This window comes from Narcine bancroftii, chromosome 9, assembly GCF_036971445.1.
Source record: "Narcine bancroftii isolate sNarBan1 chromosome 9, sNarBan1.hap1, whole genome shotgun sequence".
NCBI classification, from domain to species: Eukaryota; Metazoa; Chordata; class Chondrichthyes; order Torpediniformes; family Narcinidae; genus Narcine; species Narcine bancroftii.
Window position 1 is genome coordinate 27,350,620 of NC_091477.1, and position 27,231 is coordinate 27,377,850.

General features: G+C 40.3%; 1 protein-coding gene across 1 annotated transcript; it reads right to left on the minus strand.

Moving 5' to 3' along the window:
- Positions 1–499: 499 nt before the first annotated feature.
- LOC138743348 (eukaryotic translation initiation factor 4E-binding protein 3-like) lies at positions 500–13,741 on the minus strand. Its single transcript, XM_069898561.1, has 3 exons — positions 13,440–13,741; positions 6,190–6,366; positions 500–1,123 (listed from the first exon to the last, which is right to left on the minus strand). Exons 1-3 carry the CDS (start codon positions 13,567–13,569, stop codon positions 1,092–1,094), a joined length of 339 nt encoding a protein of 112 aa, XP_069754662.1. The 5' UTR covers positions 13,570–13,741; the 3' UTR covers positions 500–1,091.
- Between the last annotated feature and the right edge of the window lie 13,490 nt (positions 13,742–27,231).

The following is a 27,231-nucleotide window of genomic DNA, read 5'->3' on the forward strand; positions in this document are numbered from 1 at the left end:
ATTAATATAATTACTCACCTTGTGGTTGTTTACGCTTGCCACCTCAAGTTCCTGTGCACGTTAGTCCCGGTGCCTTTACGCTGAGCAATGTGGCCCGAGTCATCAGCTAGACATCGAATTCATGAGGTGAGTTTTGTGGTGTGATTTAGACTGCAGGCTTCCCTTGAAAATTAGTTGGGGCCCTGCAGGATAAATCGCGGTGCAGGAATTGACTAAAAATTTCTGAACTTTCCTTTTTAGCCTGCTTGTGTAATGGCAAATTTCATTGCATGCCTGCAGTCTAAAAACCCTAATTGCCTCATCTTTATGTCAGTTTGGACTCCACTGCTGCTTAAACCCAAAAGTTATTGCTATTTGGTGGGCTAGCAGTGCATAACTTATTTAGAGACAAGTTTATTGCATGTGGATATCCCAGATGATGGCAGTGACCACATTTCTCAAGTACATTGCTTTACAAGGACCTTGGAACTTACTGAGGTGAAGAAAGGTGTTATGCATATGCAAGAACTATGGTTTTATTTAAAACTCACACCATAAATATAATCAGAATCTCAGTTACAAGATGGTTAGGCAGCATTTCTGTAGACTTCAGCAATCACTGCCAAAAAAAACCCCACACCATTAACAATGAGATCAAGATGTTTCCCCCTAAATGCTTTTCTATGACATCAGTATGCCCAATGAGGTATATTTTTATTAGCACTGAAGGAAATTAATAGAGTAGTTTCCAGTTCAATGTGTTAGACAGAGCTCATCACCAATCTCTGCTGCAAAATGTATCTGAACCACTGACTTTTACACAGATAACTTAAAAACTTGTAAAGTTGGAATTAAGGATCCAGAAATTGCATCTGGATAAAAGTAGTAAACCTAAATTTTAAAAAAATTATACAACTTCATCCAGAAAAGCAGCATCAAAAATAAAACAAAGCACCAAAAAAATCTGCCCTTCACCAACTATAAAAATCACGTTACAAATGATCACATTTGCACTGTTGAAGGTAATTGCCTCATCAGTTTTCAGATGGTGTTTTGTTGCTCAATAAACCCGGGCTTCTGTCAAGAGAACAATCTTCATCTTCCAGGATGGTTTAAATATCCATCTCAAACTGAGCATCATCAACTACAAGTTAAAAAAAACAACATAAAGTTATTGGTATTTGGTGGGCTAGCAGTTCATAATTTAGAGACAAGTTTATTGCATGTGGATATCCCAGATGATGGCATTGACCACATTTCTAAAAATACATAATTTTACAAGGACCCTTGCCTGTATACTGTGCTTGTTCAGAAATATTACACTTTGAGCACAATATGGACTCCATTCTGATAGAACTGATAGCATGTTCTACAGAAATTCCTCTTATTTCCAGTTCCGCTGCTAAAGAATTCCATCTGCGTCTTTATCAACAATCGTGTTGTTTTTTTGAGATGCAAGCTTTTTTGGGCAAGACATTTCTGTCTTGCCCGACCCCAATTACCCCAGGTGGTGAACTATTTTCAACTACTGCAAACTTTCTGATTCCCAAGTCCTACTGAAGTGCCACTCTGGGTCAAATCCTGCTTTGATCCTGCTCCCAGATTCAGCCTTTTGCCATGTTTGGACCCAGGTTATGATGAATTGTGTAGCTCTGATGGAACTCAAGACGTGCATCATTTAGCAGTTGTTTGACGAGTGAGAAATTCTTGTTTGCACTCTCATAGCTTCCTTTTCTTTGCTGATTGTTAAGGCGAGACTGAAAAGTTAGCAACCACACAGAGTGCTGTTTACCCAATTTTTTTTGGGGGGGGGGGGGGGAGAGCGAGATCTGAATTAGGCAATTTTTCACCTTGTCAGGTTGTCACCAGTTCTTTGCTTCAGTGGAACAGGGAGGCACAATTAGTTCTTAATCCCATATAATTAGAATTAATTCTGACAATTGGCCTTTAGGCAAGCTGCAAAACAGTATCCAGACAGGACTGATTTAGTTGAAGAATGGCAATGGATTATGTATTCAGCACTCCTTGCTGAAGCTGGCTGCCTTAGCTTCTGCACGCATAGGGTAGGCCATATGAAGGAAAAATAAATGGTCTTGAAGGCACTCTCCACCCTTAGTTGCTTAGTTAGCCACCATCATTCACGTGTCAATGTGGTATGTCAGTCAAGCTTTGATCTGATTTGGTATGTTTAGCCATCCATTCCATGCTGCTTTACTGTTTAGCATGCATGTCTCTGTAGTTTCAAGCCTCATTTTTAGCAATGCTATATACTGGTCTTCTATTCTCCCCATCAAACCAGACTTGGCATCCCCTGCTGCAGGGAGACATTGGAATGCCCAATTTGGTTCCCAATCTTTTCATCTTAGCACATTGGAGAATGTTCTCAAGACAAACAAAAGACTTAGTCATCATAAAGACTTTGTCATTGCAATTGCTACCAACATTATTTTATAGACAGAAATAATCAATTTTATTTTAACTGTGTGGTTCGTCTGGCCATTTTAGATAGCTGCTCAGAGTAAAACATATTGTGGATCTGGAGGCACACATTGCCAGACTGTGAAACCAGAGATTTTCTCCCTCAAGCCTTTTCAAGACCCAGGTGGATTTCACCACAGAAAATATACCTTCCTGTATCAAAAACACTGATATTAGCTTTTTTTAAAAATTGCATTTTTATTTAACTTGATTCACCAGCTGCTGTTGTGGGTTTTGAACTAATTTCCATAGATCATTAGCCCGGTATCTGGATTACTAATTTTGTAACCATAAGCATTATGCCACAATTAACCTTGGAAATTCCAATACTGCAATATTTATTGACTTGTTTGAGTAAAGTTTAATATGCTGCCTGCTGGATACAAGGTTCTATTTTCGGCAAGGTCTAGGCAGCTGATTCCTGCTCTCTGCCAATAGAAATCTTCCCAGCATGTGAAACAACAGATTTTCTTTGATAAACAGATGCAGTAGCAGAGTATCTGTAGTTAAAATAGCAACAGTTTACAGCGTACATTTCATTTATTAGATATCAGAAATGGAATATATCCGACTGAAAAATCAATAATATCTTTACGAAAATCAATTCCTTTGTAAATTACATTTATAATACGAACCTGGACAGAAAACAAAAGTCATAGCAAAAAAACTGTTTGATTAATAATATACAAATCATGTTTTAAATGTTATTAGTGTGGATACCTCCATTCCAAATCAGTAAAGATTTAGAATGATGTTAACAATTAATAAAAATCTTTTAAAAATGTTTTTAAACATTCTTTTTTATTTCCACCCACCACATTCTTATTATCCTGAAGCCATTCCTTTTGATGTTGTCCTATTGAAAATGGTCCCTTCCCAACCCTGATCCCTCTTCCTGTGGTTTGTTGATCAAATTGAATATCAGCAAATCATTTAACTGTACATGGCTCAGCCAGTATACAGTATATACTTCTTGACATGGCCAAGAATGGAAAAATGCAGCCAGTTTCCTTTCCCACCTCTCCTTCCACTGTCCACTGGGCACTGAGATCACCTACACACTGTTCTTCCATCTCCAGTTGGTACATCAGGGGTTCAGACCAAAGCCTGGTAATCTTTGAGGCTGAGTTCTGTGAAGAGCTGCCCCCTGGTTCACAGAGGACAGTCTACAACAATATTTAAAATCAACGAACAAAATTAATTGTAATCTTTTATGCAAAATATTACTGAGCTCTTTCATGTGTTCAAAATTATTGAAAAAATAGCATATGTAAAAAAGCAAGTTCACAAGAAAACAGTAAAAGGAAAACAGCTGGAGGAACTCAGCAGGTCCGGTAGCATCCGTGGAAAGCAATAGATAGTCCCAACACATTGACCATCTTTTGCCATGCACAGATGTGGCCACACTCACCGAGTTCCAAGCATTGGGTGTGTTGCTCCAAATTTCTGGCATCTGCAGACTTCTTGTTTACCAAAGTTACAACAGTATTTTGATTGGTTGTCACAATCTGTTAAAATTTAACTTTACCACTGGGAACTTATGAAATGTTTACCGGAGTTTACACACCCACTATAAATATCAGCCTACAGACTTTAACCTATCCTTGTGACTCTCCGAATCAAGTACTGTACTTTAAAGCAAGGTTCCAGGTCACATGCAATCATTCAATGCATATGACCATCAAGAAAGTAAAAACTACAAATGACTCAAGCTATTATTAAATATGACGTATTTTTTTCAAGCTTTGGCAACAATGGTAGATCATGTTTGGGCAATGGTAGATCATGTTTGGAGCAGAATGAACGCTGTCGACTTAGATCAAGGCTCACCACATCTTCAAGATTTCAAACTGGAATCATACTGCAGCCACATTCCTAATATGTAACTCAAACATGTTTTTTCTATGTCCCTTAAAACAGCAAGAATAAAGGGGGGGGGCGGCGGGGTTGAGAAGTGCCAATGCAGATGGCTTTCGACTGGTGTTCTGTCTGTAGGTTTGATTTGAGATACACATATTTGTTCCTTCAATTCAATTTCCAATGATAAACCAAGATCAGAGTATGGTCAGGACAATTTGAGATTTACTTCAAACCTTTTTGGAAAAACATATTAATAACCTCAAAATGAATGATATTCATACTCAAAACTACTTGGTGGATGCCCAGGATGAAAATGAAATCATTAAGTTGTTGATACTCAATTTAAAATTTGTACCTAAAAACCTCAGGCATAAATTGAGAGTTTCAATTGTTGCAATTCCTTGAACTGTTTAATTGTATTTTATTTCCTCTTTAACACTGTACCCTGCAATTTTGTTTCACTGTTTCACCATGTTTTATTGTTTTTCATCACCTGCCATAGTATGCAGGGACTGACTTGCCTGGATAACACTGAAAATAAACCATTTCCACTCTCTCTATCTCTGTACACATGGCAATAAATAATAATAAATCAGGAATAATTTGTGGAATTTATTTTAAGTTGATTTAGCAATGATCATAAATGTTATTTTTCCTTGTTAGATTTGTATCCAGCTGTAAATCTCTTCCTTTTCTCCTGAGGCAGATGCTCAGGATCAACAATGACTTGCTTCCACTTCACATGTGGAATAGTCTTTCAGTTCCACCCAGGTCCTCTTCCTCAACTCTTTGCCATGGCTTCCTGCACTCGTACAGAATTCAAATATTTTGATTTCTGCTCTCACTTACACATGGTTCAAAATTTACTTTGTGTTCCAATCCTCTTCTTGGTAGCTCTATCAGGAAAGGTAAGCTATGAATGATCTAATACAAGCCTAATCGCTCCCACAGCGACCTCAACAATAGTTCATTCTCCCCATTTCTGTTTTCTCCCATCTTTCAAAATGTACAGAGGCTGGAGGTTCATTGGAGTATTTGGCCAGCATGGGCTTGTGGGCCAGAAGGGCCTGTACCTTGTTGTAAGTTTAAGTTTAAAATGTAAACATTAAAAAAATTAATTTTAAACTCTTCCCACCTGCTTCCTAAATGGTTGCCATTTCATTCTGAGCTTCTCCATCTCTATCCTATATAGACTTAATGATGAGAATTTCCACATGTGCCTTTAAGATATCTTTATTTTTTAAACCTTTGCTTCCCCTCTACTGTACATGAAAAGGCTCTCAAAGTGAGCCTCCAGTTTCATCACTTATCTCTTGTCCTCACCTTCAATTCCACCAGTCTCCATATTCAACAGTTCATCCTCCACACATGTCTACACATCTTCCACTCTCACCTCTGTCAGCATTCTGAGGGACTATTCCTTTCATAGCATCATTATCCACTTTTGCATCTTCACCAAATACTTCCTTACTTACAAGACTCTTATACAACCACAGGAGAAATTACGTCTACCTTTGTATCTCTTCCCTTCCCAACATCCAAAGTCCCAAATAGGTGAACAGCAATGCACATGCACTTCATCCAATTTCAGAGAACCATTCATAATGGATCCAGCTTGTCCCATTCCCGTTTCTTTCCCTTTTTCCCTGATTTGCTCCCCCCCAACACCAAAATGTCAATAGTGTTCCCTTTTATTAAAAAAACCTGCTGCTAGATTTTTTGTTGGACAATCACTAAGTTAAGCCAGTTTAGTTCTAGTTATCTTAGTTTTTTATGGGGAAATCATATTCCCCCAAGAAACAAAGCAATGCATTCAAATATGAATGATCAGAGGTAAAAGGCACCACATTGCAGTGGTGAAGGGCACAATACCTGCAGGTTCTTTTTCCGATTCATTTTCTTGTTCTTTAAGTTCCTCAACTTTGGTTAAAGTTGAGTGCTGAGGCAGAGTTACACCTGGGATCTGAGGAAGGTAACAAGGAGGAGTCCGAGCGAGAGGAGAATTTCTGCACTCCATCAGAAATTTGCGTCCATAAACAATCCGTGTACCTGAGCAACAAATAATGTGCATTTAGACTTTAATGCTATTGATTTTTCCCCACTTATTAATACATATCTACTGACCAAAACCAAAATAGTCTCTTATTCCTCCATGATAAAACAAAAAAAAATAGCAGCCAACCCTGCCCCACCATTCAACATGATCATGGTTAATCTATGCTGGTCTCAACCCTACTTCTGCACCAGTTTTCCACACCCCTCAATCCTTGAGCTTTCATTTATGTATCTGCACCTTAAATACATCTAAAGATCTGACCTCCACTACCCACAGGAGCAGAAAATTCCATAAGTTTCCTACATTCGGGGAAGACAGTGTAAATGATCCTTAATTTGTACCTTTACACATACAGCGCACCCAAAGCAAGCATATAACTACACCCAATTGACCTATACGTTTTGAAGGGTGGGAGGAAACCAGAGCACCCAGAGACAACCCACACGGACACGGGGAGAGCATACACACAACTTTTAGACAGTGCCAGATTTGAACCCAAGTCACTGACGCTGTAATAACATTGCACTATCCCTCTACGCTAACTGTGCTGCCCGTGGAAACCATTGGACCCATCATGAATAATGAGCAGTGATTCCTTTCAACCTTGGTTCACTCAGAATAATATACATCATGTAACATCCCAGGTTGGATTAATGCCTTCAGATTACTATTTAAAAGTTTACATGGGGCAAGATAGTTGACTTTGGTGCTATTCTTTGTTCAAGTTTATTTGCATTCAATGTACCAGCGGAACCCGACAAAACGGTATTCTCTGGTCCACGGTGCAGAACAGTGCAAATACATGTAGATATAACACACAGAAAAAAAATGCATATACACAGTACACACAATTTGAACCTATATCATATTGTTATTAATAAATAGTAAACTTATGAGAGTTTTAGCAGTCTCACTGCCTGTGGGAAGAAGCTGTTTCTCAGCCTGGTGGTTCTGGCTCTGATACATGTTATCTCTTTCCCGATGGGAGTAGCTGAAAGATGCTGGGTGGTAGGGAACCTCCCTTGTTTTGCGAATCCTCTTTGAAGAACAATCCTGGTAAATCGTGTTGATAGGGTGGGGGAGAGGGACGTCGGTGATTCTCTCTGACGCTTTTATGGTCCTGTAGATTGACCTCCGATGCTATGCTCCACAGCAACCGTACTGCACCGTGACGTAGCTGGCCAGGACACTCCTTGATAAAGCTCCTGCAGAAGGTTGGCTGATAGCCTTGTTCACCTCAGGCTTGTAAGTGCAGTTGCTGTTGTGCTTTCCTTACAAGTGAGATGTGTACATGATAGGTCACTAGTTAAGTGGACCCCGAGGCACTTGGTGCTCTCCACTGCTGAGCTATTAATGTGTAGTGGAGGGTGGTTGCTGCTGGTTCTCCGGAGTTGTTTGCTATATTTATAGATTCATTGGTTCCAGACAGCCATAATTGTGGCAGAGACTCTCTCCTGGTTAAAGCTGCATCTTCTCTAGCCCCTTCCATGACAATTTATAACAGACCAGGTGCTTGCCAGTTGGTTAACATCTGGCCTATTCAGGTCCTGTTGCCTGAAAATAATTTGTGGTTCCTCTCATTATCCAAAAGACGTCAAAGTGGTGGCCGAGTTTCGTGTTAAACAAGTAGAGGAGTAAAAAGTGATTGGCCAATCTGTCTAGAAGTTGATGGATAAATGTTTACTAGAACATTAGATGGATTCTGATTCCCTTCTGGAAGTGTCAGAGAGCTGATTTTCATCCAAAAGATAGTTCATCTGCTAATGCACCACTTCTTCTGCATTGCACTAAAACATCAGGAACGAAATCCTGGAGTGCCGTGCAAACTCACAATCTTTCCATTAAAAGGCAACAGAGGCTAATTTTGTTAAAACAAGAAAATTGTAGATGTTGAGGTTGAGTGCAATTCGGAGAAATGCTGGAGAAACTCAGCAGGTCATCTATAGGAAGTAAAAGGCAACAAACGTTTTGGGCTTGAGCTCTTTGTCTGGAATCCTGAGAATGCAGCTTTATGTGATTGGATCACATGATCCAGTCTGAGCACCCTTTATCATATAACCATATAACCATTTACGGAGCGGAAACAGGCCATGTTGGCCTTTCGAGTCCGCACCGGTTCACTGATTTTGTGGGCCCTCTTCAGGCATTGGTCCCGGTAGATCTTCATTCAATAATGATGGACGAATTCAATGCAGATGGAATCAGTTTGGATCCATAAATATTTAAATAAATGCACCAAAGGAATGGCAATCCAGATGGGGAGATTTTAAATATGGAAACCATACAACTGGAGTACTAAAGTGTAGTAAAATGTAGAAACAATTCAAACATATCACTATGCCATTCATTCCTGGAACTGTGCTACTGGCTAAATTTGAGCCATACTAACATCCCAAAAAGAGAATATTAGCAGTTTATCAACACCTTCACAACCCAGTAGATGATTTCGAGTTACAATCTTATTGCATAGTGTCCTAAATACTTTTCTGTGGGGACATTTTAAAATAAAACGCAATGTTCTGAAAATACTCAACACCCAGGCAGCATATGTATGGAGACAAGCAATGTTTCAGGTAAATAACCTTTTATCAGAGGTAAGAAAATGGGGAAAAAAAACAAAGTTTCAGTTGCAAAGAATACTAAAACAAAACTTATCCACAACCCAAATCCTTACACATTAAATATGTCAGTCTCATCATTTGTTCAAAGAGCAATTATGTGATACAAATGTGAAAATACTTAAAAAAAATTAAGACACATCAAGAGGTCTGATCACAAGGCAATGACTAACAGCTGATCTATTTCTTGTGATAGTTGGACTTAAATATTATTTCAAATTAATACTGGCTTCCCTCTTTTTTTCCCCTCATGCATTTGCATTGTTATTTTTAATAATTGATTTTATGTTTTTACCTGGGTTGAATTTGGAGGGAGGGTGAAGGCTGGGGTAGGAGGGAGAAGGAAAAAGGGAGGATTTGGCAAACAATGATCTGGAAAAGGGGAGGATTGTTCCCCTATAACACTTGGCTAATATGAATCTGAAATTTAAAAAAAAAATTAATACTGGGCCAAAATGTGCAAATTAGTATCACTATAATTCCAAGAGTCTCCATATGGTAAAATTTTGCCTGGTCAGTATCTTACATCAGAATAAATATTCCTAAATTATGCAAGAAAATAGATGCAGTATTCAATCAACCACTCAGCCCCTCGAGCTTGTCGTCATTCAATGTGATCATTGTCGACCTGCCCCAATTCTGTGCCAGTTCCCCTAACCTTCAAATCCCTGATCTTTCAAAAATATATCTTCTTTAAATATCTCAGTGATTTAGCTTCTAAAATGATCCTGGGTAAAGAATTCTAAAATTTCACCTGTCAGCAAGAAGTTCAAATGCACCTGTTTTAAATAACCACCTCAGATCTTGTAACTACGTCACCAATTTTGTGGTCACATCTTTTCATCTACCGTATCATCTTATTGGTCCCTAAGAATCTTGTATGTTTCAATTGGATCACCCTTCATTTTTCTGAACTCCAAAGAATATCAATCTACTGCAGTCACTCATCGTAAAACAGCACTCTCATCCCAGGAATTGGCCTAATGTATCCATTTTGGATGGCCCCAATGTATCGGGGGCCCAAAAGGAAGTCTGGAATCAGAGGGCGACCTCCAGGCATCGGATATAAACTCCCAGACTCTTCAGAGTTCTTAATTCTTCCAATCATAATAGAATGGGCTCCACATCTTTATAAATTGAAATTTTCTATCTTCAATATTGTGTTTAATTTTCTCCAAACTTAAAGAAAGACATTGCATCCTGTAACCATCGTGCATGGGTAGGTGAAAAATCATCTTTCCATTTTAGTAAAATTGCTCGTCTGACCATCAGAGTAGTAAAAACAAACTTTTCACTGAGTTGCAGACAGAGCCCTATCTGACTCAGGTAAAAAAAAACCAAACAAAGCAATTGAAGGACAAGGCTCTATTTTGATTTTTAAAATCATGGATAAATTTTGGAAAATGTCTTTCCAAAAACTCTCTAAATTTGGACATACCCAAAACATGTGGATCAGTGAAACTTGAAAAATTTTGCATTTCACACAGAGTGGAATGTCAACTTTTCACCCCTCACACAACCTACTTATAACCAGCTGTACAGAACAGACATGTTCATTGCAACATGTCATCCGACTATCTTCCTGTTATTGTCAACTAGATAAATTCTTCCAGCCAAAAAACAAACATGACATCTCTCCATCTTCTTTAATGTATCTTTAATTTAGGGTAATAGTTCTCTTAATAGCATAGGCTGTAATCTTGTGTGTTGGCTTTTTGATTGCGGTATCTTGTCAAATGCCTTCTGAAAATCAAAATACACCACATCTACAGGTTCCCTTCTAGTAACCCCAACATTTCTGCTATTATCAGTCATCACTGTTCAAGAAAAATAGTCCATTGTAAAGGATCATCATGAACATTAACTGCACATTTTCCACTTGAATTGCACATAGTTCTAACTTAAGAGAGCAGAAACTTCCAGAAAATATCACCAGAGACTGAGAATTGAAGTTCAAACTTATGTAGTTGAAGGGAAATCAGCAATAGTTTTTTTTTAAAAGTAGCTGTGCGACAGGAAACAGAAAAGGACAAGAAGCTGATCCTTCATCCATGTTTTTAAATATTGTGAACATTGATGGCATTGAGAGCCACACATTTAAGTCAGAAAAGTCCTGAAATAATTGTATACTAAATAAATCAACCATAGATCCCATTCACATCATGTCAGTTGGTGCAATCTTAATTTCTTTTATGATATTTCTGTTAAAAAAGGGTTACCTCCATACAAAAAAATGAAATGAATAACTTAATCACGTGCAATCCTAAAAATCTGTTTTCTATTAATAAGGAAAAAAAATTACATTATAGGATTCTCTTTTATTTCAAGAGGTTAATTTGCAGCATGCGAATTCAATACAGAATGCTTTGAGCATTATTGATTCAACTATTATATAATCGGGAAGCCTTTTAGTCCAGACTTTCACATAGCCCTCATGCAGAGCACAAGTTTTATAAACAGAAAAAGTTCTTTTTTTGTTTGCTGTAAATTGGAATGACATTTTAATCTATGTGTATTGTATTATGAAATGAAAAATTTCCACTCAACATCCCATTCCTTTAGTCATCCGTCTGGGACAGCTTCTATTTTGTTTCAGATTCATGTGAAATAATCTTGCATCAATTAATTACTTTCAATAACAATTAAATAAATATTATACTATGTAGCCTTCTCTACATGGAGAGACCGGATGCAGACTGGGAGAACGCTTCACTGAACACCTTTGATCTGTCCGCAATGGCCAACCATTTTAATTCTGTGCCCCACTCCCACACCAACATGTCTGTCCAGGCCTCATGCACTGACAAACCAAAGACCACCCCTAAATTGAACGAGCAACACCTGATATTCTGTTTGGGTACTCTCCCATCAGATGGCAATAACTTTGACTTCTCCCTCTCTTCCCCATCCCTATGTCTCCTTACCTCCACCTCTCCATTCATAGAGCCAGCCTCCTCCCCCCTTTGCTGTTGTGCCCTTCCTGTGCTCCTCCCGCTTCACCATTTTGTTTGGGAGCCTGCCAACATTTTGCTGATACCTTTATGTATCTTTGCTATCGAAATTTCACCGTTTGACCCCTGCGTTTCTCCAGCATTGTTTTTACATGTTTATGTAGTGCTAGTTGACAAAAACAACCGGTCCAAATTCCACATGGCTTTCGCTTATAGTTCAAAATGATTGCGTGTCTCGTAAATCAAGTCAAAGAGAAATTTTACCCACAGCGATCACTGCGATGTGCATTTTTAGTTGAATGAAGGAAAGGTCATGGAGGTGACATTGGAAGGCACTGCACTCTCTTCCAATTTCAACCTGTTCTCTGCAATGCATTCATGATACAATACAAAGTGTATTTGCATTTTATTTCAAGACTCATTTCAAATGAATCAAAATCAAACGTGTATTATTAACAAAGAAAATGGTTAAAATGAAAATGAGTATGCTCCTGTTTACAAGACAGGGGTATTATTTCACTGATTTGTCAAGACCTTTAGTATGTGCAAACCATCCCAAAACTTCCAATCAGGCCAAGTTTGAAGAAACAATGATAACAGGTAAGACATATATTCTCATCAGTTGTAATTTCATTTTTAACCAACGCTTCAAGTCACGATATCGAATTTTACTACTGGATCGCCCTTAATCCTTCCAATTCCAAAATTTAAGAAATTCGGTGGCGACCACAAGATCGCCCGATGTCCCATTGCCGTAAAACTGGGATCCTCGGGGGAAGCCGCGCGTCCGGAGATCCGAACACTGCCGTCTCCGCTCATGTCAGTGCTTCGGATCACGTAGCCGCGCCAACCACCAGCTGTTTCGGTAAATAGATCCGTTTCAGGGGAACCGCACGGCCCTGCTTCAGTTCAATCAATTGAATGGTGTTGATCGGGCTCTGACCGACAATGAGAATTCTCTCCACATTGATCTCCCCCCCCCACCCCGGTCACACGCGTGGGGTAAATCGGCGCTTTCTATCGAGAACCCAAGCGGGCAGAGAGAGAGAGGCGGATGTTCATTAAAATCTCCCGCGGGGTTGAGTTCAATTTAAGAATTCAAGATCTGGGGCTGGTGCGACGGTGACAGTAACTCGGCCTATTCCCAAACTTGCACAAGCCACGAGTTTATCGCCTTCAGCCGCTCTCGACACGTTTTGGACGTGGTCGAGGAAGCAGCCCCGGGTAAACAAGGATCAGCCCGCTGCCATGCCCTGCACGTGATTCGGGACAGGGTACCTTGGTGGAGAGTGCCACGCCAGCTCCTGCAGGCGACCCAGTCAGTCAAGGAGGCGACTGAAATGCCACTTTAATTAAGATCAGCCAATCCACACTCCAGGTTTACCGTTTGAAGAGCCCCGTCCGGAACGCGGATGCCAACCCACTTTAATGCCCATTTACTCAGCAAGTGGTAACCAACAATGCCAAAAGTGGGGGCAGAAGCTCGGCTTACGTTACCTCCTGGGGTAGTGGAAAACAAGGTGCCCCCCGGCGTACTGCTGTACAGATCGGGCAACTGGGACAAATCCTTCATCAGAACTTTGGTTGGGATCGGGCAGCTTTTGCTTTGACGATAGTTTGCAGACATTTCGTTCAAACAGAACCACTTTCTTTCTGCCAAGTCCCAAGCCGCGAGTTTGACGGGAGCTTATTTCGCAACGAGGCCCAGTTGCCGCAGAAGTCGAGCTCTTGTCTGCTGCAGAACGAACCATGCGCTGCTCGGCTTACAAATAAAAGGTGGACATGACGCTAAGTGACGAGCTGCAGCTTCGCCTGACAGCTTGAGCAATAATAGTTACAAGGTTTTCAGTTGCTCACATGGTGCTGCGGATCGTTTCCCAAAAAGGACAAGGACTCAACAAAACAAGTTGATTTACCGAGTTCAGCGAGAAGGCTTCTTCTGTGAGCAAGACGAACGGGCCAGGACCAACATTCAGCCAGTCGTGCAAGCGTACAGGGTTAATAGAGACTGGGAGAGGACATGATAAAGGGGCAACGCGGACAGGAAAATGTACCTTAGAAAGGGTTTGGATCAGTACATTTTTGGCCCAAACTTGGTTCTGGGAATGATACAGACCAAAGGCAGGAAGGATCAATGAGAGAACATCGAGGTAACAATCTTGTTGCTCTGGACAAGGATTTATATCACAAAGATAAAAGATGATTTGGAGCAGAAACAAAAATCAAACCAATTAGGACAGATCTGGACCAAGGAAAATGAGTGCTGGAGGTTCAAAAGTATAAGAGAACGAGACAATTGCTGGTCTGTCTGCATGTGAATGAACCTTTACAAAATACCGGCAGAGCTGGAATTGGAGGAGTGCAGTGTGTTTAGTTCTGTGCGCAATGGGAGGAAAGATGCAAGAAGTATTTGGGGAAGGAATTGACCAAAACGATACCAGAGATCATTTATATGGCTATTTATGTTCTCCTTCAAACAGTAAGAGCTCTAGTCCATATGTTTTATTAGATACCTCAATGGATAAAGTAGATATAGAGAAACTTGCCCAAAAATGGCATACAAGTGTAATAGGGTCACTCAGCACGTCAAATCCATTCCTTGCCCATGCCATGTAAGACAACTCCTAAATATCCCATTTCTGCACTAGCTAATGAGGACGCTAAATATATATATTTTTTTTCAGGGACATCTTTTAGTGTTCCAGTAAGTACAAAGGGTTGGAGAATGAAGGTAGCAAACTGCATATGACTGATGTCTTGTGTTTCAGGTCTTAAATTCATGTGATTGAACTTCTTCTTCTTTGGCTTGGCTTCGCGGACGAAGATTTATGGAGGGGGTAAATGACCACGTCAGCTGCAGGCTCGTTTGTGGCTGACAAGTCCGATGCGGGACAGGCAGACACGGTTGCAGAGGAAAATTGGTTGGTTGGGGTTGGGTGTTGGGTTTTTCCTCCTTTGCCTTTTGTCAGTGAGGTGGGCTCTGCAGTCTTCTTCAAAGGAGGTTGCTGCCCGCCGAACTGTGAGGCGCCAAGATGCACGGTTTGAGGCGATATCAGCCCACTGGTGGTGGTCAATGTGGCAGGCACCAAGAGATTTCTTTAGGCAGTCCTTGTATCTTTTCTTTGGTGCACCTCTGTCACGGTGGCCAGTGGAGAGCTCGCCATATAACACGATCTTGGGAAGGTGATGGTCCTCCATTCTGGAGACGTGACCCACCCAGCGCAGCTGGATCTTCAGCAGCGTGGACTCGATGCTGTCGACCTCTGCCATCTCGAGTACTTCGACGTTAGGGATGAAAGCGCTCCAATGAATGTTGAGGATGGAGCGGAGACAATGCTGGTGGAAGCGTTCTAGGAGCCGTAGGTGATGCCGGTAGAGGACCCATGATTCGGAGCCGAACAGGAGTGTGGATATGACAACGGCTCTGTATACGCTTATCTTTGTGAGGTTTTTCAGTTGGTTGTTTTTCCAGACTCTTTTGTGTAGTCTTCCAAAGGCGCTATTTGCCTTGGCGAGTCTGTTGTCTATCTCGTTGTCGATCAGTGATTGAACTACACTTAATAAATTCACACAACAGGGATTTGCTATTGAATGAAAAAAGAGAACACTGTAAACACTGAGCAGATTAGAGATGCATGTATGGAGGGTAAAAATAATTACCAGTATCCTTAAAGTGGATGATCTTTCTCATTTAGTTACACATCTTTTTCCTTGAAATTCTAGATTATATTCCCAAAGATCTAGCTCCTATTATTCATAGTTATGCAGTTCAGAAACAGGTCCTTTGGCCCAAATTATCCAACCAAGTTCAAGATTCAATTTATTGTCATTGCAATAAAGTAGTGTCATATTATGGAAATTGCTCTCGCTTGCTGCAAGTCAGACAGATTCACCATCAGCAGAAATGACCTGAAGTACCTCTTACAATCAGAGAAAGAGAAACAAGAGTCCCTCCAGAGTCACTGAGTGTCTGTAGATTCACCTCCAGTACTTCCACAGCAACCGAGCAACACAGAGACCAGTCCAAACCATTTGCAGCCCAAGCTCCAGATCCAAACTTCCGACACAGTCAGGAACCGTTCAGCGCCTTTGGCACGCCCCTCGCATACCAGTTCTGATACTTGGTACTGCTTCAGCCAGTTTTGAGCCAGTCTCCAGCAGCCCACAGCCTCCATGGGTTCTTCACCTTGAAACACCAGCAGCCTGCTGCAAATGTGGATCTTTCAGCTGGACAGCCCCCTCACTGGTCCGCTGCCATGATTCCCGTCCCGTTGGTCGACTCCTCTCCTTCTTCTTCTTAGATGGGGGAAATGATCTTCCTGTTTTCTGATGCCCTGTGCCAGTCCTCCGTTCCTCTGGAGTCTGCGGCCCCATGAGGGCTGACCCCGTGATGGCAGGATCTTAAATGAAACTACCATCGGCTCTTTTAACTGGCCATTTAAAGCCTGTGTGAAACTGATGGCAGTTGACTGGGCGATTGTACCCTGCAGGAGCCCAGTAGCTCTTCTCCTCGCTCTGTACCAGCTGCGACTTTAAAAATTTTTTTTTTATAAATGCTTTCTGAGCTAGTTCTACTTACCTGTGTTTACCCCGCATCTCTTAACCGTTCCTATTCATGAACCTGTCCAAATGTCTCTTGAACATTGTAATTGTACCCTGCTCTTCTTATTTCTCTGACAAATCTTTCTACATACTGTTGGGGACAAAGACACTTTTTTTCCTTTATTTGCCCATATGCTCCACACTAAAATTTGTAATCAAACAATTCACTGGTATTGTAATTGAAGTGCACATTCCAGATTTTATTCAAGGTTATTTGTAGACACTTTGGTTTGACCCTGTAGAAATGACAGCACTTTTTATGCATAGTTCCCTCGTTTCAGGGCACAATAAAGTTTGGGACATTTGGCTTCACAGGTGTTTGTGATTACTCAGGTGAGTTTACTTGCTTCATTGGTGCAGGTATAGGAAAGCTTGGCTTGCTTCTAAGCTTTTGATCATTTTTGGAGTCTGTAGTTGCCATTTTCAACATGAGAACCAGAATTGTGCCAATGAAGGTCAAAGAAGCCATGATGAAGCTAAAAAAAAACAGTAAGAGACATGATCCAAACCTTACGATTTGCAATATCAAGATTTGGAACATCATTAAGAAGAAAGAGGAGTGAGGAGTCACGTGATGGAGTAGTGGCCGGACGGTGAACTCCAGCCCTCCAGAAAAGTCGGGAAAAACAAAGGAAAACACAAAGGCACAGAAATAAAAGTTACAGAAAAGTGAGTATAAAGGTGGAAAGAAGATGGCGACAAAAAAAGAAAAGTCGAAAGCAACGGTAAGAAGAGAGGAAGAGAAGACAAAGGAGGAAAAAGGTGAAGGCCTTACCTGTCCGAAGAGGCCCGCTGCGGAGAGAGAAACCCACTCCCTCAGGTCGGTAAATAATGGACTACAAAAATGGCTCGCAGAGCCGAGCAAAAGTGCGCAACCGCGCATGCGCGAAGTTTCGCGCATGCGCGATGCGAATGAAAAAAAACACACCGACGGGAGGGGGGACCAGCTGGGGAGTCGATCTCCACAGCCGGCAACGACAGCTGCAGAACACCTGCAGCAAGAAGAGACCACAGAAGACAATAGAAACAAGAAAGAAGAGGAGGAAAGGGCAACAAAGAAACAACAGATGGTCAACCCAGAGGAAGAAGAAGAGGAAGAGTATGGTGAAATAGAAGAAGAAAAGATAGGCAAGGTAAAGGATATACTTGCTCTTATTAAAGGATACATGGAGTCATTTAAAGAATGGCAAACACAGGAATTTAAGGATTTAAGAAAAAGAATAAACAACACAGAAGAGAAAATAATTAAAATGGAGATGACCTTAACAGAAATGGGAAAAAAAATGGACAAGATGGAAGAGCGGGCAGTAGCAGCAGAAATGGAGGTAGAAGACTTAAAAAAGAAATTGGAGAAATCTAATAAAAAAACTAAAGAGACACAAGAACTACTAGCTCAAAAAATAGATACAATGGAAAACCATAACAGAAGAAATAACATAAAGATAGTGGGCCTTAAGGAAGATGAAGAAGGCAAGAATATGAGGGAGTTTATAAAAGAGTGGATCCCTAAGACCCTAGGATGTCCAGAACTACAGCATGAAATGGAAATAGAAAGGGCACATAGAGTATTGGCCTCTAAACCACAACCACAACAAAAACCAAGATCTATTGTAGTAAAATTCCTAAGATATACTACAAGAGAAAAGGTACTGGAGAAGACAATGGAAAAAGTAAGAGAGGGCAACAAACCACTGGAGTATAAAGGGCAAAAAATCTTCATTTATCCAGATATAAGTTTTGAACTCCTAAAGAAGAGAAAAGAGTTCAATACAGCAAAGGCGATTTTATGGAAGAAAGGGTATAAATTTATACTAAAGCATCCAGCGGTATTGAAAATATTTATTCCAGGACAACAAAACAGACTATTCTCGGATCCAGAAGAAGCACGAAAATTTGCAGAACAATTACAAAAATAGACTGAGGGAGGAAGACGGGTAATGAGAGTTAAAATGATCACGACTGATATGTATGTGGGTAAAGACAAAAATAGACTGAGGGATGAAGACGGGTAATGAGAGTAAAAATGATCACGATTGATATGTATGCAGGTAAAGAGGTATAAGAGTGAATAGAGACAATGAGCATACATGAATGTATCTGTACTTAGAGGAAAATATAGATAGTATAGACAAGAATTAATAAGGGAAGGTAATGGAATAGAGAGAATAAGGAGGGAATTAAAAGAGGGACCTTTGTGACATATGAAAAGTGAAATCTTTTCTGGGGGAGGCGGGGTGGGGGGAAATAGCGGTCACTGCAAAATCAGTTGACGCTTGCGAGTGGATTCGCAAATCCAAATGGAGAGGGGAGATGTGGTTGTCCGACAAGGGATAAAGGACAACTCAGGAGGTGAAGGGGAGATTGGGGATAAATAAGATAGAAATAGGAGAATAAGGAAAATGTTAGATGTTGTAGGAATGTTGTCTTATAAAGAGTTGAAAATAAGAAAACAGAAATGGAAAAGGAGGAAAGGTAATGATGGAAAAACGGAGAGAAGATAAACAAAATATAAAAGGGCTACGCTGAACTATATGTCTTTAAATATTAATGGAATACATAACCAAATTAAAAGGAAGAAACTACCAAATTTAAATGAATAAATGTATTCCATTAGAAAAAATAACATATTGGTTAAGAAATAATATTGAAATATTCGAACAAGTATAGGAGCCTTACATTAAATACAATAGCGAAAACCTACCGGGGACAAACATTACCTAAGTTGATGGAAGGAGAAGGAAAGAAAAGAATGGACTCAGTAGAATTTCTGGTGTAATTTTGTTGAATGACAACATTGTCTGACTGGCTTAATGCAACCTAGATTGTATACCTAAAATGGATGAGGGGGGGGGGGTGGGGGGGTGGTTTGGGAGGAAAGGGGGGGGGAGAGAAAAAGTCACTGTATATGTGTGAAAAAGAAATAGTGTATATCATGGCTAATGTGATTTATGGTGTGAAAAATAAAAAAATTAAAAAAAAAGAAGAAAGAGCATGCTGGTGAACTCAGTAATCACAAAGGGTTTGGTATTCCAAGGAAGAACTCCACTGCTGACAGAAGAATTCTCATCATAATGAAGAAATATCTCCAAACTCATGTCCGACAGATCAGAAAAACTCTACAGGAGGCAAGTGTGGATGTGTCAATGACTACGGTCCACAGAAGTCTTTCTGAACAGAAATACAGAGGCTACACTGAAAGATGCAAACCATGGGAAAGATGGTATGCTTTGGATCTTGGACAGTTCGTTTGTCTCCACACTTTTGCTCATGCCATCACTCTGATATAGGTTAATCTTGGTCTCATCTGTCCACGAGCCCTTTTTCCAGAATTCTGCAGGCTCTTAAATACTTCTTGACAAACTGAAATCTGGCCATCCTGTTTCTGTGGCTATCTAGTGGTTTGCATTTTGCAGTATAATATCTGTATTTCTTTTCATGAAGTCTTCTGTGGATAGTGGTCATTGACACATCCATACCTGGCTCCTGAAGAGTGGTTCTGATCTGTTGGACTGGTGTTTGGGGATTTTTTTTTCTTCATTATGATGAGAATTCTTCTGTCTCAGCAGTGGAGATCTTCCTTGGAAAACCAGTCCTTTTGCGATAACTGAGCTCACCAACACGCTCTTTCTTCTTAATGATGTTCAAAACTCTTTGTAACCCTAAGGTTTGTTTGGGCAATGTCTCTTACTGTTTTATTCTTGTTCTTCAGCCTCATAATGGCTTAATTGACTTTGACAAAACTCTGGTCCTCATGTTGAAAAATGGCAATTACAGACTCCAAAAAAGATCAAAAGCTTAGAAGCAAACCAAGCTCTCTGATACCTACACCATGAAGCAATTAAATATACCTGAGTACTTATAAACACCTGTGAAGCCAAATGTCCCAAACTTTATTGTGCTCTGAAATGAGGGAACTATGTATAAAAAGTGCTGTAATTTCTACATGGTCAAACCAAACTCTATACAAATAACCTTGAATAAAATCTGGAATGTGCACTTTAATTACATATTTAAAACTGTGGAGCACAGGGGCAAATAAAGGGGGAAAAAAGTGTCTTTGTCCAGAAGATTATGGAGGGCACTGTACTTATCACCTTCAATGTGAAAATGTTGCTCCTTTGGTCCCCTTTAAATCTTTCCCCTCTCATCTTAAATCGATGCCTTTCACACTCTCCTACCCTGGGGTAAAAAATGACACCATTCACCTTTTCTATGCCCCTTATGATTTTGTTATTTCTCAATAAAGGTCACCCCCTCAACCTTTCTACACACCATGGAACAGAGCCCCAGTCTATCCATCTGTCTCAGTAATATTCTTGTAAACCTTTTTTACACCCTCCCAGCTTAATGGCATTGGTCCAATAGTTTGGTGATCAAACTATATGATATTCCAAGTGTGATCTTGCAAACATCTTTTAGTTTTAACACAACATATAATTCCCTGACCAATGAAGGCACACATGCCAAATGCCTTCTTCACTACCCTTTCAGGGAACCTTGTTCTTGTACCTCCAAGATTGAACTCTACAACACCCACTTGGACTCCATAATGTACTGTGCAAATTCTGCCCTGATTTACATGGCGGAGTTAAGTTTAATCTGCTATTTCTTTCCTGGGTATCTACATTTACTGGAATCTTAAACAACTTTTGCCTCTGTCCACTATACTACAATTTTGGTCTTGCTAGCATGAATGTGCACATACTGGGTGTTCCCTAACCAGAAGCCCTGGATAAATCTGAGAATTCGCAACCTGCTGAGGGTGTTTAAGGCCAGGGACCGGGATCTTTACAAGAGGTCCAGGTATGACCTGCAGAAGACCATCTCGGAAACAAACGGGCAATTCTGGAAGAAGCTAGAATCAGAGACAGATACACGCCAGCTATGGCCGGGAGTGTAGGCCATTATAGCCTACAAAGCAAGGGCGAACACTATCGATGGCTGCGATGCTTCACCTTCTCTGCCCACTTTGAGAAGAACCACCAAACAGTGCCTACTAGAAACCCTGAAAAGGCTGAGGACCCTGTGATATCTGTCTTGGAGGGTGACATCAGAAAATCATTCAAGAGGGTGAATCCTCTCAAGGTGTCAGACACTGACAGCTTGTCTGGCAGAGTACTGAAAATCTGCACCAACCAACTAGCCAGAATGTTCGTGGACATTTACAACCTCTGTTGCTGCAGTCAAAGGGCATTAATCTTCCCGGTACCGAAGAAGAGTAGTGTGAGCTGCCTCAACAACTACCGCGGAGTAGCACTAACTTCTACCGTGATTAAATGCTTTGAGAGGTTGGTCATGGCCAGAATTAACAAGTACCTAAGCAAAGATCTGGACCCGCTGCAAATTCACCTATCGTCACAATTACTCCACAGCAGATGCAATATCGCTGGCTCTCCATTTAGCTCTGGATCTCCTGGAAAACAGCAATTCATATATATGGCTGCTCTTCATCGACTACAGCTTGGCCATCAAAACCATTATTCCCTCAGTGCTGGTCAAGAAACTACAAACTCTAGGCCTTTGTTTCCCTCTCTGCAACTGGATCCTTGACTTTCTCATCAGAAGACCAGTCGATACAAATTAGGAACACAGGTGCATTCCATGAATGTGTCTTAGCCCATTTCTCTACTCATTATACACCCACGACAGATGTGGCCAAACACAATTCTAATGCTGTCTACAAGTTTGCCGATGACACCACAGTTGTTGACAGAATCATAAACGACAAGAGGAAGCGTACAGGAGGGAGATAGATCTGCTTGTTGAATGGTGTAACGACAACAACCTTACACTCAATGTCAGAAAAACCAAGGTGATTGTGGAGGAAGTCAGGGGAACACAACCCAGTCCTCATCGAGGGCTTGGTAGTGAAGAGAGTCGTACTTCAAATTCCTGGGTGACAACATCTCCAAAGATCTGTCCTGGAGCCTCCATGTTGATGCAATCACAAAGAAGGATGGCCAACAGCTATATTTTGTGAGGTGTCTGAGGAGATTCAATATGTCACTAAAGACTCTCAAATTTCTACAGGTGTACCGTGGAGATCCTTCTGGCAGGTTGCATCACTGCCTGGTATGGAGACGCCAAATCTCAGGACAAGAATAAACTCCAGAGGGTTGTTAACTCAGCCTATGACATCACAGACCACAGACTTCACTCCATCGAGGACATCAATATGAGGCGGTGTCTTAAAAAAGTAGCATCTATCCTCAAAGACCCCCATTACCCCAGACCATGACCTCTCCACTCTGCTACCATCAGGAAAAAAAGGTACAGGAGCCTAAAGATGCGCACTCAACGGCACAAGAACTGCTTCTTCCCTGCTGCCCTCAGGTTCTTGAATGATCAATGGACCAAAGACACTGCCTTACTTTTCATGCATTATTTTTTTTTTATATAATAATGTTGAAAGATGGTTATATGAATGTTTGCACTATGATCCCACTGCAAAACATTGAATTTCACGACTTGTTCATGACAATAAATTCTGATTCTGAATTTGCTGGGCATGACCAACAACGTTCTCATCCAAGTAATTAACAATAATGACAAACAGTGGATCCAGCGCTGATTCCTGCGATACACCACGAGTCACAGGCCTCCAATCTGAAAATAAATCCCACCAACCAACCTGACTACGACTATCAAGTCAATTCTGATCTTCGGCCACAATATTACCCACTCTCCAGTTTTCTGCTGCCTCGCCATGACCAACAACGATATAAATATCTCTGACTGCACCCTCGTGATATATTTATCTTTATATGCTTTAAGACTACCAGTCCCTCCTCTTTTGTAATGTGGATATATTTTATCACCTTCCATGACCTTCTCCACTGTAAATACAGATGAGAAATGTTCATGAGAGACCTTGCCCATCTCCTGTGGCTGATCCTTAATGATCTCTATTCTCTCCAGTTTCTCTTTTGCTTTTAATATTCTCAGAATCTCTCTGGATTTTATTTTATCCTATCTGGCAAAACTATCTTGCAGATTTTGCCCTCCTACGCGTGCCCCTAAGTACCCTTTTACTCATGGGATTTCCTTGACCCCCAACTGCCTATTTATTTTAGCTGTAGAGAATTAGGCCTTTTTCACTTCTCACTGCCTCCTGATCTTTTCACTAGAAGTTGTTTCAAATCAGTACCCACAAGTCCTGGATTAGGAAATATTTGTGGAAATTAGCAGCCTATAGATACAAAAAAAGCTCATGCTTGACAGTTGTTTATGACTGATTCATCATGCAGCTAAACTTACAAGACTCTGGATCCATGCCATCATTACTTTGAATTGCACTTCTCGGTTTGCCTTTCCTCCAAAGTACTTAGTTTTTCCAAGATGGTAAGGCTTCCATTAGGAAATGGGATCATTAACTCGAGTTCTTCCATTGTCAGATTTATCTCAGCTATGTGAGCTATTACCACAGCTAAAATGGTTTTCCAGTCCTCTTAGAGGAAATAAACACAACCCATTTTTTTTCTGTTAACTGTCATCTCAAACTAGATTTTCACCATTTTTCCCAGGGCAAGTAAATGATTAATTATTTCAGCTCACAAAGTCCACCTGAAGTAACCGTCACCTTGACAACAAACCACCTTGTTCCAATGATTTCAAGCTACAAGTTTCATATTGTAAACTATTTCCTCCTTTATTTCTGACATGAAATCTACTTATTTCTATTACACCCATCTCCAATCCCCAACTCAAACCCTTGACATTTTCTATATCTGATTACATTTGATACGATGGATGATACAACTTTTCTGCTGGCCAGTCCAAAGGAGCATTGGGATCACAACTTCAGTCTCTTGCCTGACAGCAAAAATTATGGCAAACATAAATTTATTTCCACTAATTGTTGTGTCAATGTCTAGCTCCTTGGATACCTTTAATATCTAAACATGGTGTGTTCTTCAGTCCAGAGCTTAAATGTAACATCCTGAACATGTCCCACAACCCACATTCTCACCCAAACTTTTATCTCATCAAGAACTTAAAAGCATTGACAAAGAGATGTTTATGATACTTAGACGACTACTTAAATATTTTCCTTTCTGGACTCCAATCAACTACTGTCCAGCTGCCTGAAGCACATTGCACCCTTGATATAATTTAGAAGCTCTACCTTTTTTAAAAACACAAGAACTTCAGATACTAGAACCTTGAACAGCCTCTATCATCAAGAGACCTCACCATCCAGGCCATGCCCTCTTCTCAATGCTACCATCAGGAAGAGGGGACAGGAGGCTGATGATGAAAACCCAATGTTACAAAAGTGGCTTCTTCCCCTCTGCCATCACATTTCTAAATGGCACTACCTCACCTTTTCTTTTATACCAATTTTATAAAAAATGTGATTGAAAGCAATTTTTGCAACCATAATGCTGCCATAAAACAAATTTTGTAACACATGTGCATGTCAATAAATTCTGATGAGAGAATGGATGGTTTTAGCATGTCAGGCAGTATCCATGAAGAGAAATGGTCAGTAAACATGCCAGGTCAAGACCCTTTTGAGTCTATAAAAATTGTTCTGACCAAAACATTAATTGCCCAGTACTCTCCATTGAGCTCTACATTTGTCGAGCCACCTTGGTCCTAAGTGTACATTTTATCTTGCCCTCAAATAATATCTATACTTCCACATGCATACCTTGCCTTGTATCACCACAAGCCCTTTCACCTTCTTAGCATGTTCAAATTGCAATGCCCATTCAATACCAGTGTTAAAGTTACCATTTATGCGGATTCCATTTTGAAACTTCGTTGCTAATCATTCTGCCTTTCTAATTCACTGTTTCTTAAAACACTACTTAACCAAAAAAATTGAGCATTCAATACCAGAGATTTACTCAACAGACTTTATGTATTCGTAAGATTACCCACCAGAAATGCTACATTGCCCAAATTGCTGGATTCCATTGAATCCATTGCATGTTAAAAGATTGCCAAAATATCAAGAGTCATTAAAACTAATTACTGCTTAAAGATGTCCTTCAAAAGAACATGTAGGTCATATAATTCACTTCACATACCTCAAGATGAGATCCAAAAGCCTGGATTCAACAACAAGTCACGAGTTTTCCTTTATCTCACAGAAACCAGGAATGGTAGTGAAAAAGAAATGTAATTTTCTGCTTCCTTGTTTAATCTAGAATCTGATGATTTTACAGAAAGGTTAGGACATCAAAGGCCATTCAACTTGAGTATCTTACCGGCTCTCTGAAGAGTAATCCAGATAGTCCCACGGCTTCAATCTCTTCTCAGTCTTGTTAATTTATTTTTAGACTTGAGCCCTTCCAAATATTATGTTTCCCTGTCACTCAAAATGGCTATTTCATGTTTGCCAAGTAATGAATTTTTTAGTTTTCCTTCTAACCCTGCAGTCCATTGCCTTGGAACTACATAGAAAAATAGCCAACAACATTATTCTACCCATCTTTAAAGCATGCAAGCACAAATTGACATATTAAGAACATAAAAAATAGGAGCAGAGCAGGCCCTTTGAACCTGCTCCACCAATCAATAAGATTTTGGCTGATCTTCAGCTACCTGCCTTTTCCCCATATCCTTTAATTCACCTACCATGCAAAAATGTTGTCTTAAATATGTTTATTGAGGTTGCCTCCACTGCTTAACCGGGCAGAGAATTTCATAGATTCACCACTCTCTGGGAAAAGCAGTTTCTCCTTATCTCCATCCAAAATCTACTACCATTTATGCGGATTCCATGCCCCCTAGTTCTCGTCTCACCTACCAATGGGGGGAAAAAAATTACCTACCTGTATCTACTCCTTTCATAATTGTATACATTTCTAGATGATCCTCTTTTATTCTTCTGAATCCCAGCGTGATCCAATCCTAAGCAAACCCCCCTCAATTCTGGAATCAATTTAGTGAACCTCCTCTGCACTGCTTCCAAAGCCAGTACATCCTTCCTCAAGTCAGGAGGCCAGAACTGCACGCAATACTCCAAATGTGGCCACACTAGTACATTATACAGTTGTAGCATAATCTCCCTGCTCCTAAACTCAATCCCTTGAGCAATGAAGGCCAATTCCATTTGCTTTCCTGATAGCCTGCTGCACCTGCAAACTAACCTTTTGTGATTTATGCGCCAAGATTCTGTTCCATGTGGCTCTTAATCTGACGATAAATTAAAAATCCTTAAATTGGTGACGATCATTGACTAACTTTTCTGCTCTTTGCTGATTCTTTTCCTTGGTGGAAATTGCACGTTGTAACACTGCAACTCAAAAAAGAAATTGCAGTGAACACGGCAGGCCAGGAATCCTCCATAGAAAGAGTAACCCAGTTAATGTTTCAGGTCGAAAACCTTCATTACAACTGGGAGAGAGAGAGAGAGAGAGAGAGAGAGAGAAAGTTAGTTTCAAGTATACAAGGTGTAATTATACACAAGTAAAAGACTTTTTAAAAATCTGCCAATTGAGCCTTGCAATGGAGTATTTTTCCTCCTGTTTTCAAACTCCTGAAGACAGGCAAAAAATTTTTTAAAATGCCTTTTGCTACAAAATACAACTCTCTGAAAGCATAGTACTAAAAAAAAGTACCAAGCTTGGTATAAAGAAAATATTAGTGCTAAACAGAATCGAGTTGTTTGCAGAAATATAAACAAAAATGTTCCAGAATGTTTTTTTAAACAAAAAAATGGGCACAGCTCAGAATC